Source organism: Eretmochelys imbricata, chromosome 7 (genome assembly GCF_965152235.1).
Source record: "Eretmochelys imbricata isolate rEreImb1 chromosome 7, rEreImb1.hap1, whole genome shotgun sequence".
In the NCBI taxonomy this organism is placed as follows: domain Eukaryota; kingdom Metazoa; phylum Chordata; order Testudines; family Cheloniidae; genus Eretmochelys; species Eretmochelys imbricata.
The window spans coordinates 94,171,895-94,197,903 of record NC_135578.1 but is presented as its reverse complement, the minus strand read 5'-3'; the positions used below and the strand labels follow the sequence as shown (position 1 = coordinate 94,197,903).

Sequence of the window (26,009 nt, the reverse complement as noted above, 5' to 3'; positions counted from 1 at the left end):
ATATGGAAAAGTTTGAGAGGCACTGTTCTACTCCTTTTATAAATGAAAGGCATAATCCAACAGTTAGAAAAAGTTTACCACACATTTTGCCTGAATAAAGACTGTACGGCCAATACTTTTGAAGATGTACAACTGTCATTTAAATACTGTGGGTGAACTTCTGACCAAACTGAAGCCAACAGCAAAACTCCCATCAACTTCAGTGGGCTAGGATTTCACCCTATACTTTTGGGCAGATTTAGCTCTCAACTGCCATTAAAGTGTTCACATTTCACTCATAGTCAATGTATTCTGTTTTAAATTATCCCAATCACATTATATTTCCATAGAGCTTACCGCTTCCTTGATAATTTCAAATCTTTTCTCATCAATCTCAAAGGTGGTCATTTTTTCAATGATCTTCTTTAACAAGATATGCTGCTTGTCATTATAACCTTTTACAGAAAGCTATGGAAAGAGTGCATAAGTTCCTTTAAACTTGAAAAGTCAAAGAGCAATTTCTAAAAAAAAAAAAAAACTGTACATGTTTATAATGGCCTAAAACTCAGACATCACAATTAGAAAGAAAAAACAACAAAAAAAAAAACAAAAAAAAACCCCACAGATATTTGATTAATTTTAATTTAAAATCAATTTTTCTCACAAGCTGGTGTAATATTGAAGACGACAATACTGTATGTCTTGGTGGTTTTACATGCAAAGGACAAATATAAATTCACTGTAGCTTAATAAAGCAGCAATGTGTAGGAGTATAGACTAACTGTTTATTAGTACGGGCTCTAGTCAGTAAACTGTGTTTGAAGTACTCAAAAATGTTTTTCCACTATGGACTTCTCATTATAGTAATAAAAACTAGCTTCCTACTCTCCTAAAATGTTAGCCCAGAAACCTATTTTCAACTCTATATTTAAATTTCCCTCATGACCCATAAATATATTTTACTGGGATGGTAGTACATAATATCAGGAGACATGGGTCAGTGTGGACACCTGCAGTCATAAAATTCAGTATGATGCTAGCTTACAAAACCCAGGGTGTTAGTCTCAAATGTTATGAGATATGGGTACCTCTACACAAAGTCTTGATAAGGCTGCATATGGGGTAATATGCACATGGTATTAATCACCTAAATTACAAAATGAGTATCTATAAAATACAAAGAACGGCTACATAATTATTTCATGCTATGAAGAATCTGATGAGAAAAGGTTCCAAACAAAGAAAAATACAAGATCTAAGTCCTGTTTGCAGGAACCAAAGTGGGGGACACACATTATGATCACAGAATCATAGAAATATACAACTGGAAGGAACCTTGATGGGTCATCTAGTCTAGTTCCCTGAACTGAGGCAGGACTAAGTATTTTCTAGACCATCCCTGACTGGTGTTTGTCTAACCCATTCTTAAATATCTCCAAGGATAAAGATTCCACAAACTCCCTAGGTCAGTGGTTTTCAAACTTTTTTTTCTGGGAACCCAGCTGAAGAAAATTGTTGATACCCATGACCCAATGGAGCTCGGGATGAGGGACTCAGGGTGTGGGAGGGGCTCAGGGCTGGAGCAGAGGGTTGGGATACAGGGGTGAGGGCTGTGGGGTGGGGATGGGGGTGAGGGTTCGGTAAGTGGGCTCTGGGCTGGGGCTCCACGCTGCTCTCACCCGCAGGCACCCCCTACCCTCCCCAGCAGAGTGCAGAGCTAATGCTCGGGGCAGGGGCAGCACATGGAGCCCTGTGGCCCCCCTGCCTAGAAGTGGGACCCACTGCTGGCCGCTTCCAGGGCGCAGTGCAGTGTCTGAACAGGTAGGCACTAGCCTGCCTTAGCTGGGCAGCACCGCTGACGGGACTTTTAACGTCCAGGTCGGCGGTGCTGACCAGAGTGACAAGGATCCCTGGGTGCTAAGCTCGGCGACCCAGTGCCTTACATGCCGCGACCCAGTACCTGAACTTTGAAAAACACTGCCCTAGGTAATTTGTTCCAGTCCTTAACCACCTTATGGTGAAACAGTTTTTCCAAATGTCTAACCTAAATCTCTCTTGCTGCAAGGGCATGGGAGACAGTATCAAAAGTCTTACTAAAGTCAAGATATATCACATCTCCTGCTTCCCCCCCATCCACAAGGCTTGTTACCCTGTCAAAGAAGGATATTATGTTGGTTTAACATGATTTGATGACAAATCCACGTTGACTATTACTGATCACTTTATTATTTTCTAGGTGCTTACAAACTGATTGTTTATTTGCCCCATTATGCGTCTGGGTACTGAAGTTAAGCTGACTGGTCTATAATTCCCTGGGTTATCCTTATTCCCCTTTTTATAGATAAGTACTATATTTGCCGTTTTCCAGTCCTCTGAATCTCTCCCATCCGCCACAAATTCTGAAAGATAATCACTAATGGCTCAGAGATCTTTGGTCATTTCTTTACGTGTTCTAGGATGTATTTAGCCAGATCCTGCCAACTTAAAGACATCTAAATTGTCTAAATGATTCTTAATATTTTTTTCCTTTCCTATTTTAGACTCAGAGCCTACTGTGATGTTATTCATCCAATCACTGCTAACCTTTTTTGTGAAAATTGGGAAAAAAAAAAAAAAAAAAGGCATTTAACACTTCAGCCTTCACTGTGTTTTCTCTTATTGCCTTTCCACCTTCATTAAGTAAGGGGACAACCCTGTCCTTGGTCTTCGTCTTGCTTCTAATGTATTTGTAAAATGCTTTTTGTTACCCTTTATGTCGAATAGCTAGTTAAATCTTGTTTTGTTTCTAATGTTGTCCCTACAAGCTTCTGATGGGTTTTTATATATATATTTTTTAATATTCATCTTTCATAATTTGACTTATTTTCCACTTTTGGTATGACTCTTTTTGAGTTTCAGGTCATTGAAGATCTTCTGGTTACGCCAGGTTGCTCTCTTATCATACTTCCTATCTTTCCTAGTCATTGGAATAATTTGCTCTTGTGCCCTTAACAGTGTCTCTTTAAAAAATGCCAACTCTCCTTAACTCTTTTTGCCCCTTAGATTTGCTTCCCATGGGATCTTACCTACCAAGTCTCTGGGTTGCAAAAGTCTGCCTTCTTGAAGTCCATCGTCTGTATTGCGCTTTCTTCTTTCCTACCATGAACTCCATCATTTCATGATCACTTTCACTCAACTGCCTTTCACCTTCAAATTCTCAACCAGTTCCTCCCTATCAAAATCAAATCTAAAATAGCCTCTCCCTTAGTTGCTTTCTCTAACTTCTGTAATAAAAAAGTTTTAAAAAAATTCATCTACCTCTTTTTCCTGGTTAAGTGGTCAATTGTAGGCCCCTACTATGACATCACTCTTGTTTTTTACCCCTTTTATCTTTACTCAGAGACTTTCAACAGGTCTGCCTCCCACTTTTATCTCAATCTCAGTGCAAGTGTATATATCGTTGATATACAAGACAATATCTTCTCTCTTTTCACCCTGCCTGTCCCTCCTGAACAAGCTGTATCCTTCTATACCTATATTCCAGTCATGTGAATTATCCCACCAAGTTTCTGTGATGCCAATTATGTTATAACTGTGATTATTCACTAATATTTCTAGTTCTTCCTGTTCTCCATACTTCTTGCATTAATATACAGACATCTAAGAGGTCCATTAGTTTTTGCCTCTATATTCCCTTATCTCTCATTTGTGCCTCCTATGAATCTTCCAGGACGCAATGACAATCTTTCCAGGGAAGGAATAAAACACTGTAGTTATGATTGGAAGCTCCAGATAGAAGATTTCATCCTCTATAGTAGAAAGGATTTTTTCTCCACTACTATTAAAACATTGAATAATCTACCATATGATTTTGAAGTAGATATCAAAAATGCATTTTATGACAAAGGTTGATATATATATATATATATATATATATATATAGTCATAATAAAATAATATGCTTGAGTTGATCATAAACAATTTGAGCACTCAGATACTACAATAATGTGTGTTTTAGAAATGTACATATATCATATGTAACACTAGAGTTTTAGTAGAACATTCTTCTTTCTTTAGGCATGCTTTTATAGTGTTGACATCTTAATGTACAGCATGTACGACAGAATTGCAGAATACCTATCACAGATGATCTTCTACACTGTAAAAAAATATATTGATATATAGACTAAGGGTTCCAGATACCAACTCAGAGTAATATCACTTTACAGCATGAAACTGAAATCTTCACATAATTTTAAAATTAAGTTTCCAAAATATGAACTAATTTAGCTGCTAATAAAAGACTAAAAATCTGACAGTAAATGAGCATAATTTCGTTTAGAATTAACTCTGACCACTGAACTTGAAAATGTCAGCAAGCTTTCAGAATAAAAATATGTATACGTTTTCAGCCAATTACGCGGAACCACTGGAAACAGGATTTTGTGGAGTTAAAAAAAGTCCCTACGACAAAGATGTTGCAAGCTTTTGAGCACAGAAAATTCAAAGGCAATATATAGCACACTCTCTCCACTTAGCTCTTCTTTGAAGTAGCGCTGTGTTCTGTAGGAATGTGATGGTGTTGGTGTGTTACATAAAGATTGATAATAAAAGGCCTTTAACACAATTGCAAGCTAGGTTTTGATAACTTATTAGAAATATCTTAGGAAAGCCTAAAGAAGTAACAATACATCGTAAGATCAATATTTATTAAACAAAAATTGCCATAGTTTTGGATTTTAAAATAGTTGACAAAAATCAACTCCAAAGGAAATTCACAAAGATGTATTAGTCTGATACAAACATGCACAAATGGATTCATAACTCACTGCTGAAGAATTAGAGGAACTAAGTATATAGGAAATCTACAGGGTTAATATTCATACAACACAAAATGCTTTTTATTTTGAAAGTTCAGAATTAATCCATTTTATATACAAACACACCATCACACTTCCAAGGTTACTGTGTAAGCAGGTAAAAAATGTGAATTAGAACGCACACAGTTGCGGCGTGCACACATTCACTAATTAACCAAATCATTCACTGATGATTAAACTTTTTTTCCCAGTCATGAGATAGATGCAAGGAAAAATCATTAACCATCTTGTTTAGAAATGCAGAAGTCAATGTTTTCCCCAAGCTCAACTTAACTCTCAAGCTGTCTTCACTTCTTCCTGTGTTTTTTTCTTACTTACAAGAATTGCATTCATTCCTGATGCAATGCCATAGATCAAACCTGAGAGGCGTGCTGCATATGTATACTCTTTTAAATCATCCTTCAATAACCTGATAAACAGGTATGTCATGTTGCAATGGAGAGGATCAGCATAAATGTAGCGACTAACAAAAAGAAAAACAAAAGAAATGCTTTGATACCTCAAGCAATGACACAGTAATGGATGAAGAAACATGACTGAAGAGTATGTATATGCAGCCTCATTATTAGTATCTCTTAGAAAAGAAAGTTGAAGTGAACCACTTATTTAGCAGCAATGTGAAGATTTTTTTTTCTTTGTCAGAAAGTCTTACAATAGCTATCTGACATAGAATGAAACTAAATCGAAACTCAGAATTAGGAACAGAATGACTTTTTTTCTTTTTTGGAAGAGGAGCAAATCTTACAGCTAGCTAATCTGATGAATGGTGTAAAAGAAAGGAGTAAATTTGCTGAGTATAAATGGAAATATTGTTGAAGACTTAGAACAAGATTCAACTTAACATTCAAATTATGAGAAAGTATGATTAGCTATCAAGATTTAAAAAGGAGTTAAAAAAAAACACCATAGACCATCAATGGAAAAAAAGCCACTTTTTAAATAAGAATGCTTCCATCAAATCAATATAAAAATCTTGATGAGTGGAAGTAGATTTAAGGCTCTCAGATTTTCCTTGATTTGGGTACTTACATACATCCCATAGATGGTATTTTGGAGGTCATAGTTCAAGCCAGCTAGTTCTGCTGCATATGCATACTCGTTGAGGGAGTCTTTGAGTAGTTCAAGGTACAAATAGGCCATGTTACAATGCAAGGGATCCACGTAAGCAAATGGGCTGGAAGAAAACGTTGAAAGTAAAATATCCAGTTTAATTATTTCCCAGTTCTTTTTGGCCATTTAAATTTGAGCTCAAAAAAAATTTAATATTTAAATACTATGCTGTTGGGTCCCCTTCTGAAGCATTACTATTTCAAAATAAAACACACAGATAAGCAAAAATAACAGTTGATTTTTCTTATGGTTTCAGTGTTGCCTCACTATAAATATAAAATCAGGACTTTAATTTAAATTCATGTTCTTTTTAAACTGGTAAATCATGCCATGCAATATTAACTCTGCTTCTGAAGTCAGAGCTCATCAAGTGCATAATTAAGTTAAATGAACCTTAAGTATTAAACATAAATAATTAAGATTAATCCAATTTCTAAATGTTAAGCAGATTAATGCTTTCATGCTATCAGAAAATACAATAGTTGCTATTTATAAACATGAACAGTTACCAAACCATTGTATGCAAGGCACTGCAGGATTTCCTATACTCAGAGCAGGAAATAACTGCAGCATCTCCCATTCCATGGTATAGTAACTGTATGAGATAAACGGTGTCTTTTTAATGAAAACAACTGTACAAGTTCGTGTTATGTTAGTACTATCTAACCTTATACAGTAGCTACATACATCTCTTAAAAGAGAAAGGCAACTCAAAGACTCAAGCCATGTTTCAACAATATTGAGATCTGTTAAATATTGGTATTTATTAGAGTGCCACAAGCTAAGTCAATACTGGTAATAATGTATTCCTACTTTGGTCAGGTATTTATTTTACTAGCATTATATGCATGTGTATGTACATAAATTTATAATAAAAATGTCACAGACATAATAAGCAGTACATGAAATACAGTAATTCCTTGTTAAAGTATTGATTACCAAATACATATTAGTGTTCACCATATACATGAAGAAAAGTCCCATTTCCAACAAACATTTGTGGCAAAGCTTAAAGATGAACTGCAAATGTTTTTTAAAATAAAGTTCCTAAATTTTTTTGGCAAAACCTGGATCTCTGTCTCTCTCCCAACCCCCTAAAGTTAGGGAATGGGATGATAAGAGGATCTAAAAGGATATTTTCTGTTACAGAAATTGAGTGGCCTTTCAGAGTCTGATTTCCAACTCAGTGAAAGTTGCCAACCCACTACAACGCTACAGACTCTGTTTTGGCTGGCCCTTTTCTGAATACTTACCATGAGCATAGAATGAGTCAAGGTAGGATGGGGCTGTTATTTGCATTTCCCTCTATCTATATAAGGAACATCCCAACAACTGATTAATTTGAATATGTCCACTTATGCATCTCTCAGGATAAAATACTGAAATCAAGGTAATATACCAGCCAACCATTTAGAAGCATACGTTACCCCCCAAAAGGACTGAATTCTTCTCAGGTGTGACACCAGAACCACGACTTGTTATTATGGGCTATTTTCAGTATCTATAGCAACTATAACTCTTGCTATTCATCTGGCTGGTGAAGACCAACAGGGACTTTTGGAACTAGGACTGTTAATTCACTTTGTGAAAACAGAATGTAAGCCATCCTTAAGATGGTGATAGTAAGGGCATTGCTTAAGAGGCTTTTTTTAGAGGCTACCAACCTCACCAGCTAGTGCTAATTTCTAATCTAGCATTTTTAAACAAGATTGTTGAGAAAGTGTTGCTGGAGCAACTCAGTCACATCTTGATCTCACGGATGACGTCCTGCTCTTACCAGCCTGGTTTCAGACATGAGTTTAGTACCAATCCAATATTTTTGTGCATGGTTGTTGACTTCCTCCTAGCAGTGACACAGATAGTGTCCTTGCTGATTTTTAAGCTCTATCAGCAGTCATTCAATAGCATTAACCACAAGGCTTCTTACTTGCCTATGGAGCCTTATTGGCAGAGATGGAAAGGCTCTTCTTATAAGGTTTGTTTCTCCTCTTAGATCCCAAAATGTGGCAATGAATATTTGTTGTTCTTCTCTTGTGTATTAAGCAGGACCCCAACCTCTTATACATACTGTGACAGTCCCAGACCAGTGGGGTACAGGAGTCTGGTAGAAGGCAAATATAATGGCCACTGGATGAATAGTTTTCTGTTCCCTGAGTGACCAGAGCAGGGGCTGCCCTAGAGCAATCAGGAACCTGCTAGAACCAATTAAGACAGGTAAGCTAATCAAGACACCTGGAGCCAATTAAGAACTTTTGAGAATCAATTATGGCAGGCAGGCTAATCAGGACACCTGGTTTAAAAAGAACCTCCCATCAGTTAGTAGGGGGGTACGCAAGGAGCAGGGAGTGAGAGGCATGCTGCAGGAGGACTGAAGAGTTCAAGCGTGATCAGGCTTCAGGAGGAAGATTCTGCAGTGAGGATAAAGAAGGTGCTGGAGGAAGGCCATGGGGAAGTAGCCCAGGGAGTTGTGGCTGTCACGCAGCTGATACAGGGAACATTGTAGACAGCTACTATCCACATGGCCCTGGGCTGGAACCCGGTGTAGAGGGTGGGCCCGGGTTCCCCACATCGCCCCAACTCCTGATCGGATACAGGAGGAGTTGACCTGGTCTGTGAGAAACACCAGAAGGAAAGGTCTAAATTGGAAAGGGATCTGGCCTGTTCCCGACCCACTAGGTGGGACATAGAAACTGCAGGGATTGTTCTCTGTTTCCCCCATGCTGGCCAGTGATGAGGTTAGCTGAATGGACGGTAGGTTTGAGCCATTAGCAAAAGTGGCCAAAACTGAGGGCTGCCGGGAATCTCTGAGGCAAGCAAATCCGCCATTAAGCGCATGATCCACCAAGGCAGAGGAGGAACTTTGTCACAATACATATTGGACAGACAGGTTAACTGCTAGGGGCAGTAGTGAGCCATTCTGACCTGTACTTTCATAGATACATTATGCCACAGAGAGCTACATTTTTTTTTTTTAATTTGGGGTGGGGGGGGTCAAACCAAGGTATAACTGTTTCTTTTCTAGTACTTGATAGAGAGGGAAGTAGATGGGAGAAAAGTGGTTTATGCTCAATCCAGATAAATTAGAAAGGATGCTGGTAGACAGAAAGAAGTGGCTTTGGGAAATGGCAAAAGTGGGGTATACACCTTCTTTTGGGGGTATATGTCCAATCTTTGCCAGTACATTTCACAATCTAGGGGTTCCTATTGAAGCCACTGCTGCTCCTCAAGTGACAACTTTTGCAAACAATGCCTTATTTCCATGTATGGTTAGCCTGGAAAACTTAACAGTTCCTTTGTGACGCTGACCTAGCCACAGAGATTCACACTTTTATAACCTGCAGACTGGATTATTTTAAAAACACATTATTAAGGCCTATGCTTACAAAAATACCCAGAAACTTCAGCCAGTGCACAACAGAGTGAGGCAAGGCCCACTAAACACAAACACCAGTACTCTGTACATGAAATTCAAGGTGCTGGCAATGATATACAAAGTGTAAATGTTGTGAGATCAAAGAGAACTCCCCTTCCTGCTTCTGTCTTTCCATTGATGGCACTGAATTCTCAGTGAAGGACCCAGGCCTTTTGAACCTGCTCTCTCCAGTGGTCTGCCAGTGCTAAGCTTTACCACACATTAGGCCACCAGTATAAGACTTATCTGTTCAGGCCTTTGAAAGCTTTTGGGCTGAGTTTAATAAGAGGTCTGAGGATCAGCACTGGGATTTTCAAAGAAGCCTAATTGAGTCAGACACTCAACTTCTGCTGAAAGTCAACAGGAAGTAGTCACTTAATGCCCTTAAGCTTCTTTGACAGTCCCAGCCTAGTTTCCTCCTCAAACCCCTTCCTCCAGTCAAATGAAGCAGACAGTTGCTACCATTTTAGCTTCAAGGCCAGTGATGCATTTGGCTATTTTACAATTTATTATTTTTATAAATGTAAAGCACTCTGTTGCTCAGTGATGCGTGCCAATAAGTTTCCAAATAAACAAAATTCCAAAATAGGAATGCAGACTACGCCCATGGGGGGGGAGGGGAGCAGCACCGAATTTTAATAGCCATCTGCCTAAACCTTGGGAAATCTAAAATGTAGGCCTCCTGGTTTCCCTGCCACTGTGGATGACTCTACAACCACCTTAAACAAAAGGTTGGAAAACTTCCTTATTAAACCATTATTTTACTTCTCTTTTTAAAAAATGACAGATTGTCAAAATTCCTGAATCATAGTCTAGACAACACCCAAGGCTATTTAACAGCCTATGGAGTATCTGACAAGGCCCGTATACAGAAGCCTTTAATACAAATTTCACATGATGCCTGCGCCCCAGGGTTTCCAGAATCTCCCATCCATAGAAGCTTCATAGAGTTCCATATCCTTGATCCATGCCGAAAATTTTGGGGATGAGAAGCAATGATTGACTATCCTCATTTTCTTAGTTTTAATTTCATCAACACAACAGGTGCTGTTAGCATCATTCAGACAGAAAGGACTCCAGGGATCCTGGCTGCTCAGAGCTGCAGGCAGTAGAAATCATCCTAAAGGATCAAAGGCTATACTCCAGACAACTTTTTTGGGGTATACCCCTCTGATGTAATGAGAGAGATTGTATTTTTCAATAGGTTCCACTGAACTGCACTGATTCAAAGTAAACTCATTCTGGAACAGGTCATGGTGGCTCAAATCTTTTGCAAGGAAAGCAGACTTCTGAGGTAAGCCTCTTCACCACACCTCTGATCATAAAAATGTCAGTATTCTGCTCAAGAGAAAGAACAAAGACCGGAAAACCCATGGATGCTTTCATCTTCCCATGGAGAAAGATTATGTCCCATATTACTTCTTGTGACAGCAGTACTGGCCAAGCTCAAGAGACACAAATGTTCACTGTCAAATATTAACAGAGACAAAACTGGTTTCCACTTCTGTTGGAGATGATGGTTGTCAATCTCACCAAGCCACGTCTCCTCAGAATTGATCATATAAAATCAGGACACCCTCTTGATCCCATCTCTGGCTCCTCGCCTCTGATCACTTCTCCTCAAGGAGGATGGTGGATCATTCTAGCATTTTAAATAGAGTATTTCAAGTACTTCTAGTTGTTCAGAAAGAACACACCAGGAGAGTCTATGAATTCAATTGGCAAAAGGTTCACAGTTTGTTGTGAATATGTCCAAGTGAATCCCTTCACTTGCTCTACATTAGAACTGTTTTATTACTTTTTTCATTTGTCATACACTGGGTTGCAAATGGCATCTCTCACAGTTCATTTGGAAGCTATTTCGCGGCCTTTCATAAACCTGTAGAAGATAAAACCTGCCTCTGTGCATCCCAAAGTGCCCCGTTTTGGATGTGCATATTGCAGTGAGAATCTATTTCAGCAGGTAGAAATGGAGAAAGAGGAGGAGGAAAGTTACTTACCTTTAATTCTTGTTTTTATAAGAAGATTACCATTTTATCCTCCCACCATTTTCTTAGACATACATATGAATTAGTTTGCTCTGTTTTTTACTTTCAGTGTTTATCCTGTAGCTTCAAAAGGGAAGGGGAGAGAAAAGCAGTGTCTGGCCAGGCTAGTGGCCCCCATACTAGCAAGCATTCTAATGGCTTAGAACTTTGTAGTAAGTGAAACCTGACCTTGTCAGACAGCCAAGTATGATACAGACTGGTAATCTATTGCACCTAAATATTTAGAAAAGGAAGTAAGTTTCCTCAGACAGGGTGGGTTGATAACTGTTGACATTCAAAGTATCTTCAGAAGGTAAGAGTTACAGGCAAGTACTACAGTTTTTTCAACCTTCACTCCCATGCGCTTATACAATATGCCTGAACTTGGAAGGTAATTATCACAAGGCCCTCTATACATATTATTTGCTATTTTCTGATGACAGGAGCATGACCTCTTACTGTCTTTCACTGTTGTGTGTGCAACAGACTATTTCCTTAGAATTGCTCTATGTGATGATCTATTGATTTGATTATATTATATGGAGGACAATTTTTTTATGCTGGATGTTTGTTAGGATACTGAAGAACCTCCAAAAGGTCTGCCTACACCACACTCCTAATGGAGATTCAAGACAAACATTCAGTGCACCCATGAGCGACCATAACATCTCATACTCTAATCTTTGATCCATCAAGAAAAACAAAGAAAGGTTCTGAAATAATTTAGGTTTCAGAGTAGCAGCCGTGTCAGTTTGTATCCACAAAAAGGAAAGGAGTACGTATGACACCTTAGAGACTAACAAAATATATTTGTTAGTCTCGAACGTGTCACACGTACTCCTTTTCTTTTTGTGAAATAATTTAGACGCTCTCTGGCCCCAGCATGGGAATCAATGTCACATGACATTCAACAGTCAATACCGCTTCAAAACCAAGAGCTGAAAATGACTGTTCCAAAAGAAAGATCCACAGCACTAAGAAGATCGACAGGTTTCCTCATTCCCAGAACTATTATCAGAGAATTCCAACTGGAAGTAAATATCTTGCCTTGGCCAATTTTTTTAAATGGTACAATTCCCCATGGAGAAAATACAAGACCTGATTTAACTTTACTGTTTATACTGCCAATGTGATGTCATATATCTTCATCTGAGATCCCCATACCTGTTGATATCAAAGATGTTTCCCCCAAACTCAAAAAGTGATTTGATAAGTCATAAAAATAAAACTTTGAATAATATTTAAATCTTATATATATATGCATTACAGAAACTAAAAAAAACACCTCTGATTTGTGGTTATATAAAAAAGTGTATAAAACCACATCAGCATATTTAATATGTAAAGCATTACCTTCATAATTTAAAATAGAACATCTTTGAAACAGCAAATTGAATAAGTAGTAGCTGTTGTCAGATGTGTTTCAGATATAGTAAATAAGGGATTAAGATATGTTGTTTTGAGACTGGATTAAATATTTAATGTTATTACCAGCTTCTCATAAATATTTATCTGAACATCCCCAACTGCTTCTTTCTTCAATTATTGCATAATATGAAGTTTCCTGATGTGTTTTATTGTCTAATATTACCAAATCAGAATAAACCAGTAACCTAGATCATTTTGAAGAGTGTTTGCAACTTAAATGCAGATTTCCTGTAAACGGTAAGAAACTTTTGGGAGTTCAATTAGTGTGATATACTTAATATACTGCATACCTGAAAAACTCAAAGTTGAGACAAGCTTTTGGCAAGAAGAATTTATCATCTTGCTTGAACCATAGTTTGCTCATAGCAGTGTCCTGTGTCAAGAAAAAAAAAACACGTTTTTAACATAAGATTTTATATTATGCTGTTTTACAAACTGCATTTTATCACTTCTACACTTAGTTTACATTTTTTCCTTAAATACACATATACATGACTGGTGTACACAACCATCCACCTTTGGAGTGAGATTCTCACCTCACTGTGGCTTGTTTACACCAGATAAAAGGGCCAGAGTGGTGTAAAGGAGCCCTAAAAAATCCATGCCCAGCTCGGGGAGAATTCCCCTGGAGCAGGAACTGTGGAAGACAGCCAGAAAGCTGCCATATGAGAAACTGCAAGCTCTAGGATAGGGATGTGCCAGGGCAGGGCTGAATCATGCAAAACTGTGGAGATTATGGGTAGTATGTGGCTAATAGGTCAGCCTAGGGAGGCTGCTGTAACTCACTCCAGAGAGCAGCTGAGGATCAGGAGGACACAAAGACGACAAAGTCACCATAGCTATCCCGTTCTCTCCACCCTCAGCACGGGGGCTGCAGACAATCTCACCCCCATACTTCAGGCTCAGTATATTATTTCTTAATCAACAGTCTTTAAATAAAATTTATGAATGTATATTACACTGTGTTATAACAATCCTGAAAACAAAAATATCCATCCATTTATAAATAGGAAAATACAGTGATTAAACAAAGACAGTCCTCTAAAGTTTTATTTTAAAATTCTCAGTGGAGGAAAAAAAATCCAAAAGAACTGCAAACAAAATGACACAAAACAGGCAATCTTCATATTTTAACCCTAGCTATCATTTCTCTCCCCACCTTTTTTTTTTTTTTTTAAATTTCCATATACGGTGAAAGAGGTAACGTTATGACAAGCTGATTTTTGGGGATGGGGCATTTTTTAAACATCTGTTTGTCGCTGCTCATAGGTTTGGAATGCCAGTTGTCCAAGAACGAGATGGACTAGTGAGCAGAGTGCAAGTGGGGCCATCAAAGATACACAAATATATTTTGTTGCATGGCTCTTTAATTTATAAACATAGAAAATCATCTTTGCCGCTACCACAAATGCTATATGTGCATACAATTTAATACATAAAGTACATTTACTTTTCACATAGTTTTTATATGTAAAAAGCAACTCTTGTTCTTCACTCCCCATCTCCCCATACACAACCCCCCACTTACATGAAAAAATTCAGCATTGCAGTGTAACTTATTTCTATGGTAACAGAAATTCTCATTTTAGTAATATTACTGCTACTATACAAAATTCACAAATTCTCTGCTGGCAGGAACAGAATAGTAAAATGGCAGTCACTGTGTCCATTGTGTCAGTTCAAGAAGCTTTACAAGATTTTCTTTGCTTTAAAAAATAAAGCAAAGACTTAAAAGGCACATCAAGTTTCAAAAGCTGTGATGCACTAACCACAGCTCATACCAAATAGTTCCTTTTGATATGCTGCTGGCTTCTCAAGTTTTTGTAGAATTTAAGCTTTAATTAAAAAAAAGTGTCTAGCCTTTATTCTTGTGAAGACAGCCTTCTGAAACAGAATATAGTGTTGTTTACTGAACCTGATATACGTCCCTATTCAACTCCGACTCCAATTCAGGAAAACACTTAAGCTCAGACTTAAGTCATCCCTGTTCATGACAGCATGTACGCATGTGCTTACATCCCAATGAGCTGGAACTTAAGCACATGTTTAAGTGCTGTTCTGAATAGATATGCTTTCCTGATTGGAAGCCTATGTTAACTTTAAATTCAAAAGACATCAATGTAGATTACAATATTTTACTGCTGCTCATTGATGCACAAATATTATTTTCCTGTATTATCCACTGTGGTTGCATGTCAGAGAAATTAGAGACTGAAGAGATCTATTAGATTTGGTGTCCTGCCAGCGTACATGCTTTCAATATCTCTGGAAAAGCAAGGCTGAGAAGACCTTGGAGCAGTGGCTCTCAACCTTTCCAGACTACTGTACCCCTTTCAGGAGTCTGATTTGTCTTGCGTACCCCCAAGTTACAGCTCACTTAAATTACTTGCTTACAAAAATCAGATATAAAAATACAGAAGTCTCACAGCACACAGTTACTGAAAAATTGCTCACTTTCTCATTTTTACCATATAAAATAAACTGATTGGAATATAAATATTTTACTTATATTTCATTGTGATACTTACCATATAGTAGTATATAGAGAAGTATAAACAAGTCATTGTCTGTATGAAATTTTAGTTTCTACTGACTTCACTAGTGCTTTTTATATAGCCTGTTGTAAAACTAGGCAAATATCTAGATGAGTTGATGTACCCCCTAGAAGACCTCTACTTACCCCCAGAAGCACATGTATCCCTGGTGAGAACCACTGCCATAGAGAACTCCCAGGTGTGCTAGATAAGCTACGTTCATACTGTGATCCAGCAACAACAGGACGGAGTTGCAGAAGGTTCATCCTACATCCAACTAAGCAAAGCTCATCACTCTTGAAAGATTAAAACTATTTCTTGGATCGAATAGCTGAGAAATTATTTTCTGGTATTCAGAAATGTTGAACTTTGCTGAAAGTGCGAGGGGGGTGGGTCCTTGCTTGCTACTACCAGAAAGTTAGGGAGCAGACAGGTGTCTTTGCTTGCAATCGCAGGCTCTTTTCATGCACAGCTTCAACAGAATGACCTTTCCAACTTTCTGACTTACCAACACATGCTCAAAAAAAAAAAAATCTGTGTGGCAGTCACTCTTCTGATCAAGAAGTTTCAATATTATTTCTATCAGTGGTTCACACACTTTCAAAAGGACCAAGAAAGGGTTCAAGCTATTGGCAGACCCATTTTCAGGGGAACCCGAAGAAACAGAGTCCACAGTTTAGCTCAAATTGACTGATTTTAGTGCTTTTTTGTTGCCGGTTAAGAGGTTTTAAAGAAAGCAGTTTACAAACTTTTGTACTTATGAATAAACTATATATGACAGGTTAATCTATATTATTTTAAAGCTTTTATCAGGGAACAATGGTTAACCTTCCAGCAAGCTAGCTGGCTGACAGAACTTCCATTTGATGTAAGTAATACATATCCTTACCTTGATAAGAGCAGGGTACTGTGGTGCATCCTTTTCTAGTGGCAAAATTTCAAAGTTAGTAGGAATAAACTCATTCTTCATTGGAAGCTTGAACTTCCCATTTAGGTCAGCATTTTGCCATTTCTGGATAAATAACAGTATGGTTATTAGTTAAATTTCTCACTAGCAGATGGATATATATTTAAATCCTGTAGTTCTAACAGAAAACATAATTTTGCTAGTATCCTATACATATGCACTAGTGAGAGATGGGAGATGACAGACCAGCAGAAAAATGTCTGAACTGGGGAAGGAGGTGGGAGAAGGCCAGCAAATAGGTAAGATATATCTGACCGAGGGAAATGGGAAAGTAAAAGATAATTAGAAAAGGTATATGGGGGTGGGGAATCTTTTTCCATTCCACCATTTCAGCCCTGTGCATCCTCTTGTTTTTGGCTCAATAAAAGTACCACATTAAATGTATATACAGAAATTCTTCCAGTTTGGGTTCTACTTGTTCAATTAAATATGTTGAATATGGTGAGGAGTTTCTCTACTATTTCTGTTAAGAGCAGATTAGGATGTGTGGTCTGACAGAGCCTGAGTATGCCTTTCAGGCATACTGCAAGGCCAACTCATTTTTAAGTGAGTAGATAATTTTATCTGAGGAGGGATGTTTCCCACTTCCCTCCTTTTTCCTGAGGTTTTCGTTTACAGAAGTCCACTAAATTTTGCATGATATATTCATTCTATAAACTTGAAAAAACAAGCATATTTTGAATCAGCCTTAGAACCATAGTTAAAGCTGTGTTGGTATTTCCATTATAAATTCCTCTTTCAGGACAAGTATAGTTCATAAAAAAGTTACTTTTGGCTTAAATGTGATTATATAATTTTAAAAATTCACTCCTTTGTGGAAAAACAAAATTGTCATTTTATGTTGGATCATCTGTTTTTACAGAAGAAAGAAAATGAGTTTATAGCCAGTTCAGAAATCCTTCTCTCATCTAACTAAAACTATCTTTGCAAACAAAATGTTGTTGATCAATAGTTTTTGGCATTGAAAATAATTAAAATCACCAGGTTGTTAAAAATGAGGGGTGAAAAATCCAGGTCCTATTGAAGTCAATTGCAAAACTACTATGGTCTTCAATAGGGCTAGGATTTCAGACAAAAATTCATACAGAGAGCCAGTCAAAAGTCAGTAGGAGTTTTACCATTGACTTCAAGGGTCCAGAATCAGATGAATAAGCCACAAGTTTTTTGTAACTTATTTTTTACGTAAGTATTGCATATTATGGAGGTCTTACGAAGAAAATCTGCAAAGACCCATTGATTTCAATGGATTTGATGTATAGCTATCTTAAAGTACCTCACCGTACTATTTTGTAGCATGCAATGAAAAGTCTTGAAACACTTTTAAATGAGGGTCTAATCTCCACTGCTGCAGAACAGACTGAAATATCATTGCTAATAGCAGTTGTAAGTGCAAATTCTCCTTTCCACAAATAGGGAAATTACATCTACATGCAAAAATTTTATTTCAGAAATGGAAATCTAGTAATTGTTTTAACATGCCTTGATGACTTCATCAGAAATTGCTTCTTGCTTGTAATGTGTTCCATACCATTCTTCCGTTCGATCAGTTTTTCCTTCAAAAGATTTAGAAACTATTGCAACCCTAAAAATACACAGACAAAAATCAAACACACTTAGGTACCAAAGTACTTTACCAACAAATATACAAAGTAACATGAGAGATCATTTCATTCGCCACTAAAATGCAGCCATCTCCAGCATGGAATTTAGAAGCTGTTTAAGATGCATAGTGCCTGTAACTGAAGAATACCATCTCCAAATGTAACTGCAGGAATATTTAGGCCAACAGTATGCAGTATCCACATTTAACACACAATCATAAGCCCTTAATCATAACTTTCGATTTGTACTTGTTCAGCCACAATAATTTTATTCTTCACAGTAAATGATGCTCTACAGGTTGGGGTTGTGTGCAAACTTGCATGCAATTTCTGATTTCTTGGATTCTCCATCCTTGATTTACGATTTGTATTGAGCAGTTTTAATATCTATGAATCATCGTTTTAAGGTCAGAAGGGACCATTATGATCATCTAGTCCGACCTCCTGCACAATGCAGGCCACAGAATCTCACCCACCCACTCCTGTGAAAAACTTCTCACCTATGTCTGAGCTATTGAAGTCCTCAAATTGTGGTTTAAAGACTTCAAGGAGCAGAGAATCCTCCAGCAAGTGACCCGTGCCCCATGCTACAGAGGAAGGTGAAAAACCTCTAGGGCCTCTTCCAATCTGCCCTGGAGGAAAATTCCTTCCTGACCCCAAATGTGGCCATCAGCTGAACCTTGAGTATGTGAGCAAGATTCACCAGCCAGATACCCAGGAAAGAATTTTCTGTAGTAACTCAGATTCCACCCCATCTAACATCCCATCACAGGCCATTGGGCCTATTTACCATGAATATTTAAAGATCAATTAATTGCCAAAATCATATTATCCCATCATATCATCTCCTCCATAAACTTATCCAGTCTAATCTTAAAGCCAGATAGGTCTTTTGCCCCTACTGCTTCCCTTGGAAGGCTATTCCAAAACTTCACTCCTCTGATTGTTAGAAACCTTCATCTAATTTCAAGTCTAAACTTCCCAATGACCAGTTTATATCCATTTGTTCTTTTGTCCACATTGGTACTGAGCTTAAATAATTCCTCTCCCTCTCCGCTATTTATCTCTCTGATATATTTATAGATAGCAATCATATCTCCCCTCAACCTTCTTTTGGTTAGGTTAAACAAGCCAAGCTCCTTGAGTCTCCTTTCATAAGACAGGTTTTCCATTCCTCGGATCATCCTAGTAGCCCTTCTCTGTACCTGTTCCCGTTTGAATTCATCCTTCTTAAACATGGAAGACCAGAACTGCACACAATATTCCAGATGAAGTCTCACCAGTGCCTTGAATAACGGTACTAAAACCTCCTTATCTCTACTCGAAATACCTCTCCTGATGCATCCCAAGACCGCATTAGCTTTTTTCATGGCCAGATCCCATTGGCGGCTCATAGTCATCCTATGATCAACCAATACTCCAAGGTCCTTCTCCTCCTCCGTTACTTCTAATTGATGTGTCCCCAGCTTATAACTAAAATTTTTGTTATTAATCCCTAAATGCATAACCTTACACTTCTCACTATTAAATTTCATCCTATTACTATTAGTCCAGTTTACAAGGTCATCCAAATCTTCCTGTATAATATCCCGGTCTCTCTCTAAATTGACAATACCTCCCAGCTTTGTATCATCCGCAAACTTTATTAGCACACTCCCATTTTCTGTGCCGAGGTCAGTAATAAAAAGATTAAATAAGATTGGTCCCAAAACTGATCCCTGAGGAACTCCACTGGTAACCTCCCTCAAGCCTGACAGTTCACCTTTCAGTGGGACCTGCTGTAGTCTCCCTGTTAACCAATTCCTTATCCACCTTTCAATTTTCATATTGATCCCCATCTTTTCCAATTTAACTAATAATTCCCCATGTGGCACAGTATCAAACACCTTACTGAAATCAAGGTAAATTAGATCCACTGCATTTCCTTTGTCTAAAAAATCTGTTACTTTCTCAAAGAAGGAGATCAGGTTGGTTTGGCATGATATACCTTTGTAAAACCATGTTGTATTTTGTCCCATTTACCATTGACCTCAATCTCTACTTTCTCCTTCAAAATTTTTTCCAAGACCTTGCATACTACAGATGTCAAACTAACAAGCCTGTAGTTACCCGGATCACCTTTTTTCCCCTTTCTTAAAAATAGGAACTATGTTAGCAATTCTCCAATCATCCGGTACAACCCCTGAGTTTACAGATTCATTAAAAATTCTTGCTAATGAGCTTGCAATTTCATGTGCCAATTCCTTTAATATTCTTGGATGAAGATTATCTGGGCCCCCCGATTTAGTCCCATTAAGGTGTTCGAGTTTCATAGGCAGGAGTTGTAGACCAAGCTGGATGAGCAAGCATCCTATACAAAATCTGCAATATGACTACTGAATTTTTCTCAACACCTACATCAGAGACCAAATAATTAAAGTAGTAACTGCACAAAGACTTTTGATATACAAATTTTATGTATGACCTAGTTAATATAGAACAGATTTAAGTCCTATTCCTGCATGCTGAACCCTGTGTGCAGACTTCCACATGAATTGCTGTTTATTGATTAGCAATGGACCTCTTTACTGTGGTAGCAGTTTATTTTATACTTTTTAATCAATACACATTGTCAATCAGAAGCCTACAAGTGACATGGCCAAGAAGGGGAAATCTAGAATAAAAGATGAGAAACAGTGCAAGTAACTAATTACAAACTAAGATGTTTTCAGCAGTCTTCACAAAAACACAAAACCTTGAATTGTATACCAGTTTTTACTGCAAAATGGTATATTCAACAAAGAAACGCAACAGGAATTACAAACTAGATTAAAAGGCACATAAAATTTATAAGAATTCTGATAACAGTTACTGCATATCCAGAAAGGTCATATCATTATCTTCTTCATAAATTCAACATTTCATAGAGATGTTTAATAGCAAAATAATTAACAAAATGTCAAACTTTGTGCAGATGGTTAAAATACACACTAAATACATGTGCTGTGGACGTTCTATTAGATTATGAGGAGCTCTTGAAGCTGGGACAGTCTCTTATGTGATTGTACCACACTATTGGGTCCTGATCCCATAGGAGGCATTTGGACATTACCAGTATCAAACTTTAATAATAATGAGTATGTTTCTTGCAAAGTATTTATGGAATTTTTTATAAAATGAAGAAGAAAAGTTTAAATATATGGAAGGTTAGTGTTCTTAACGTGCATTATCTACATCTCACTATTCCACTAACTACTGATGTGACCACATTTTTAGTGGGGCATGGAGGGGTGCCACTCAAACAGTTTGGGGAAATTTGGATTCTATTATACATAACTTCAGATACAATGTTTCACTAATTCTAGAAGTAAAAATTCAAAAATGCTTGTGAAATTAGTCTGTGCCTTGTAATAAAGGCACATCGGGGTTGAGGGTGTAAATGGTAGGCATTATTTATTTATTTATTTTAAATTAAAGGAAATACTCTCCTACCCCCAACACCTATCGTCACTGCCACAGAATATCACCAGAGCTTCAAATTCTGAAGCAGGATTTGTACAGGAGGCTAGATAATTTTGAGACCAATATTTCTAGTCAGGCATGCTGAGGAGGAATGATCAAATCTCATGCTTCAGGGATGCCGATAATTACTGCAGGGGTCAGAAAGAAAATTTTTACTTCCCACCTCAAAGACCGTTGGTCAACTGGCGTTTAAAAAACAAACAAACGTTATTCAGAAACAGTAGCTTGAGGCTACTACCAGAGACAGAATACTGATCGGATCTGCCATAGCAAATGCAATGGTCCTATAAACATTTTGTTCTCCAAGGCAAAACAATGGCTAGGAGATTTATCATAAGAAGCATTAGAGACCTAGTCAGGCTGGTTTACACTGCCCTGCTACAAGTGGAGCATCTATGGGTATGTCCAGTTTGGCTAGTTACCTTTTTCAGGAGCATAAAATGGCTGTTACGATCAAGAGGAAAACATATCTACACTGCAATTAAACACCCACAACTGTCCTGGTTTTAGCAGACTCAGGCTCACAGGGCTCAGGCTACGGGACTGTAAAATTGTGGTGTAGACATTCGGGCTTGGGCTGCAGCCCAAGCTCTGGGACCCCAGGAGTGGGATGGTCCCAAACATCTACACTGCAATTTTGAAGCCTCACAGCCCATGCCCTGCCAACCCAAGTCAGCTGACATGGTTCCGCTGCAGGTGTTTAAATTGCAGTGTAGACATATACCCTATATGTTTTCCTCTTAACCCTAACAGCTATTTTATGCTCCTGAAAAGGTAACTAGCCAAAGGGAAATTCTAGAAGTAAGAGAGAGCGCTAAAAACTCATGCTATTCAGTCCATACATTCACAAGAGCAGAACTGGGAAAAGCAATAGTGCAAAACTGTTGATAATATCTGCTAAAGCGAAGCCCACCACTAGAACTAACTATTTATTGTTTCTTGAGCACTCAAATGTTTGCTAGGCATTACATAAACAAATAAGAAGGGAATTTGCCTGTCTAGGGAGCTTATGATTTTAATAAATGACAAGATGCAACAGCTGAGAGCAACAAATAGCAGTACAGCAGAAGAGTTACATATACAAGGTTATGCAATTATTTAAGTATGTCCCAGGTGCATCCTAAAAATTAGCAAGATATGTTACATTACTTTTCTTTCACAAAAGGTGTCATGAGATCTGTAACTTTCATCCAGTCACCCAAAGTCAAGAAAGGGACCTTTTACCATTTTAACTGAAGTTTGTAATCCTGTCCTCTCCTCACTTCTGCAAGCTCTACACTTCACTGTAAACCAAGGGTAAGAGCCAAGTCCTAATATGGGACATGATCCTTTGGCCCAACTGCTATCAACAGACCCAAATCAACCCAGATTTATGCTAGATTTACAGAAATGTAGACAGGGACTCACCAGCAAGTTTAAGAGGCAAAACAAAAACAACTAATGGGTAACCCTAATCAAATGCTAAAAACAAAAATGCAAAATCCCCTAACATGTGCTGGAAAAGTAGCCACATGATTAGTGATCCTGGCATGAGACAACGGTCTAATTTTTTTTTTTAAACTGTGACATGGCACATGTCCAAGTGGGGCAAAGAAATAAGGACTAGTTTGTCTTATCAGAATTCTTGTGTGCTGTGCCTTTACCACCCTGTGACCATTTTTAGCACAAATGGGTCAAATAAAGTCACCCAAATACTTTGTCTCATTGTTTACTTTTATTTCCCCATCTGTCTGTATTAAAAGTAGTAGGCACCACAAGGTTTTTGATTCCAGTTACATTCATTTGTTTTCATCACAGAATATATGGTTTTAAATATAAAAGTTATTACAAAGAGCTTACCGGACATTTTCTGGCCTCAATTTATCCAGCACCATCTCTATTAAATCAGGCCTAAATTCTTCAAGTAAATATTCAGCAGCAAGCACTTCTTCTATAGGATAATACTAAAAATACATAATAATAATAAAATAAAAATAAAACATTTTTGACTAGAAAACATTTTAAATAAAACAAAGCCTTATTGCATTAAGCTAAAAAGATAGCATTTAATAGTAATTATTATGAAGAACAGAGAGCCTTTATATTAGGTTCTGAATACATTATTATATGGTCATCTAAAAAGCCATCCACCCTAACTCCAGTAGTTATTAATATAAAATTAAGTAAAAATAATATGTAAAATAGTGACCCCTGGAGGATATTTTTAACGTTAAAAGCAGGAAATAGAAAGTGTACACAGACTCTCAAGAATTCAAGTTTCAGAACTCTAAAATGATCCTTATAACCGTAATTTAGCCATTTTTTCAAAGGAAAGAACATTTCCAGTATCTAAGAACACAATATATATTGTTTCAGTAATTTGGAGTTTTCAAATATTTCTTTAGAACTCCAAGTTATATGATCATTTTCCTTAAGATACTACCATGTAAGCTGGATTTATAGAAAAGTATATTTTTGGACTGTGTGTTCAATGGGCACAAAGGGAGGTAGAAATTGCAACCTCTGCAGGCAGCGATGGTGGAGTTAGGATTCAAACTGGGGAATGCAAGCAAGCTATTGCAAGGATTCCACCAGGTAACAGCGTGACCCACTCGTAAGCATGTGTTACTGGTCTGCCTCTGCGCCTAGTCACAGAGCATCGGAGTTGCTACTCTCCCCACATACAGAGACTTAGCTCTTTAGCTTAAGCTGTAGTAGCACACGTGTTTAGGTCTGAGATCCCCCATTCAGTCCCTGGTGTGTATGCCAAAGGAGTGACAATGGCACCTGTACTTTCTTGCTGGGGTCTCTATCATTGCCTAATGATGGAAACTGCCTGGGGGAGCTACTCAAATCAGTGCATCTCCTAGACAGCTTGGCTATGGCTGTGCTGTCTGTCTAGCTGGACCTTCCTAGTGAAAGTATAAAATAGCACATCAGATTTCAGTCTCAGATACACAGTATACATTGCTCTTCCATCTATACAGGTATTTTTATAGTTCTAATTACCATAATATCCACGTGCTACATTTGAAATTATAATTTGAATCTCTGTCCTCCTTCTGAATCCTGCAGGACAACTAGCTTGATTGACTGTATGTTTGGGAGATTATATGTATATTGGTGTGTGAGAGCAAAAGACTGCTTATCTGGAAAAATCATATATTGATTTTTTGAGATATGCTGCAAATTGAATCTGGCTCAGCATAGCAAAAGCAGTCACATACCACTCCCTAGCTGCACAGGTACATTGGTTTCAGGCACCCGGAGCAGCCAGCTGAGAGGTAAATCACCACAGGGCTGGGGACACCCAAGACAGTGGGCTCCTACTCCGAGCCGGGATCAGCTGCTAATCCCAGCTGGGCTGGAGGCAGGAGGATGGGACTTCCTCTTCCTCTGCAAGGAATGGCAGGGGCTGTGTCAGACCAACCCCCAGAAACCTCCTCCAGCTACACGAAGCTTAGCATCATCCCCTGCTTCCTGCCCTCATCACTCCTCAGCTGTGGAAGGAGGGGTCACTGTACAGGGAGCTGCTCCCCCATCTGCCCAACCCCCATGCATCTGGACCTCTCATATCCGGACAACCCCGCCAAGCCTCACCCCGTACACCCAGAACCCCCCTAGTCCTCCAAATCTGAACCCCACCCCATTGAACCTCAATCCCTGCATCTGGAGCCCCCTAAACCCAGACCCTGTCTCTGCACCCCCACCCCTGCACCAAGTTCCCTGCACTCAAACCTCAGCTCTGATGAGCTCCATGCCCCTGCACCACCCTGAGCCCCCACATCCAGACCCCCATGCCACTGACCCCCAACTAGCTGCACCCAGATCCCCATCCCACCAAGCCCCACTCCCCCAGCACCCAGATCCCTCTGCTGAGCCCCAACCACTTTCCCCTGGAAGCCCCTGCAGGGTCCCATTGCCCCTGCACCTGGAGCCCCCATCCCCCAAATGAGCCTCTATGCATCCAGATCCCCCCACACACTTAGACCCCTCACTGAACTGCCTGCACACAGATTGTCCCACACAGAATCCTCTCACCCCACACCTGGATCTCCCCACAATGAGCCCCTCCACACATGGACCCTGCCTGGTTGAGCCTGCCTGCCTCAAACCTAGTGCGCCTGGCACAGAGGTCCCAGGGTACAAGCCCCAGGGTGTTTCTGGGGCAGGCCCAGGCCTTGTGCTATGTCAGGGACTCAGTGGTAAGGCTGCACCCACCCATGTCCCTGGGATGTGGGGCGGGGAGGCTGCAGGGTGATCTCCCACCTTTGTGCACTGCCATGCTGGAGCCTCTGCATTTATTTATTGACAAAACTTGCAGAATTTTACAATATTGTGCACATAATTTTTAGGCGCATAATTTTTATTTTTTTGGCACAGAATGCCCTCAAAAGTAACTAGAGTATGTCTTGTGAAGGAACATAAAGAGCTCTAAGTACCCACTTTACAAACATCTAGTAGGGATAATGACATCCTACATCTAGTAGGGGTGTGTCCTTCAGGGATGCAGCTGAAATTGCTTGCCCCCTGGTGGAATGGGCCCTCGCCCCCTCCGGAAGGAAGGACCCAGGCCCACCCACTACTCTGGGTCCCAGCTCAGGGATGCTAA

The 26,009-nt window shown here is 38.8% G+C and overlaps 1 protein-coding gene across 5 annotated transcripts in view; it reads right to left on the bottom strand.

Moving 5' to 3' along the window:
• The window catches only part of IDE (insulin degrading enzyme), a 109,179-nt gene that overhangs the window by 33,186 nt on the left and 49,984 nt on the right, over nt 1-26,009 (bottom strand). For 4 of the 5 annotated variants that reach the window (XM_077822592.1, XM_077822591.1, XM_077822590.1 and 1 more), the window contains exons 11-16: nt 23,258-23,361; nt 17,796-17,898; nt 16,239-16,361; nt 13,106-13,188; nt 5,868-6,012; nt 337-447 (exon numbers count right to left, since the gene is read on the bottom strand). In XM_077822592.1, the coding sequence (XP_077678718.1) occupies nt 337-447; nt 5,868-6,012; nt 13,106-13,188; nt 16,239-16,361; nt 17,796-17,898; nt 23,258-23,361 (669 nt within the window). Of the gene's footprint in view, nt 1-336; nt 448-5,156; nt 5,302-5,867; nt 6,013-13,105; nt 13,189-16,238; nt 16,362-17,795; nt 17,899-23,257; nt 23,362-26,009 lie in introns of all 5 variants that reach the window. The other variant, XM_077822589.1, reaches the window with a different exon arrangement.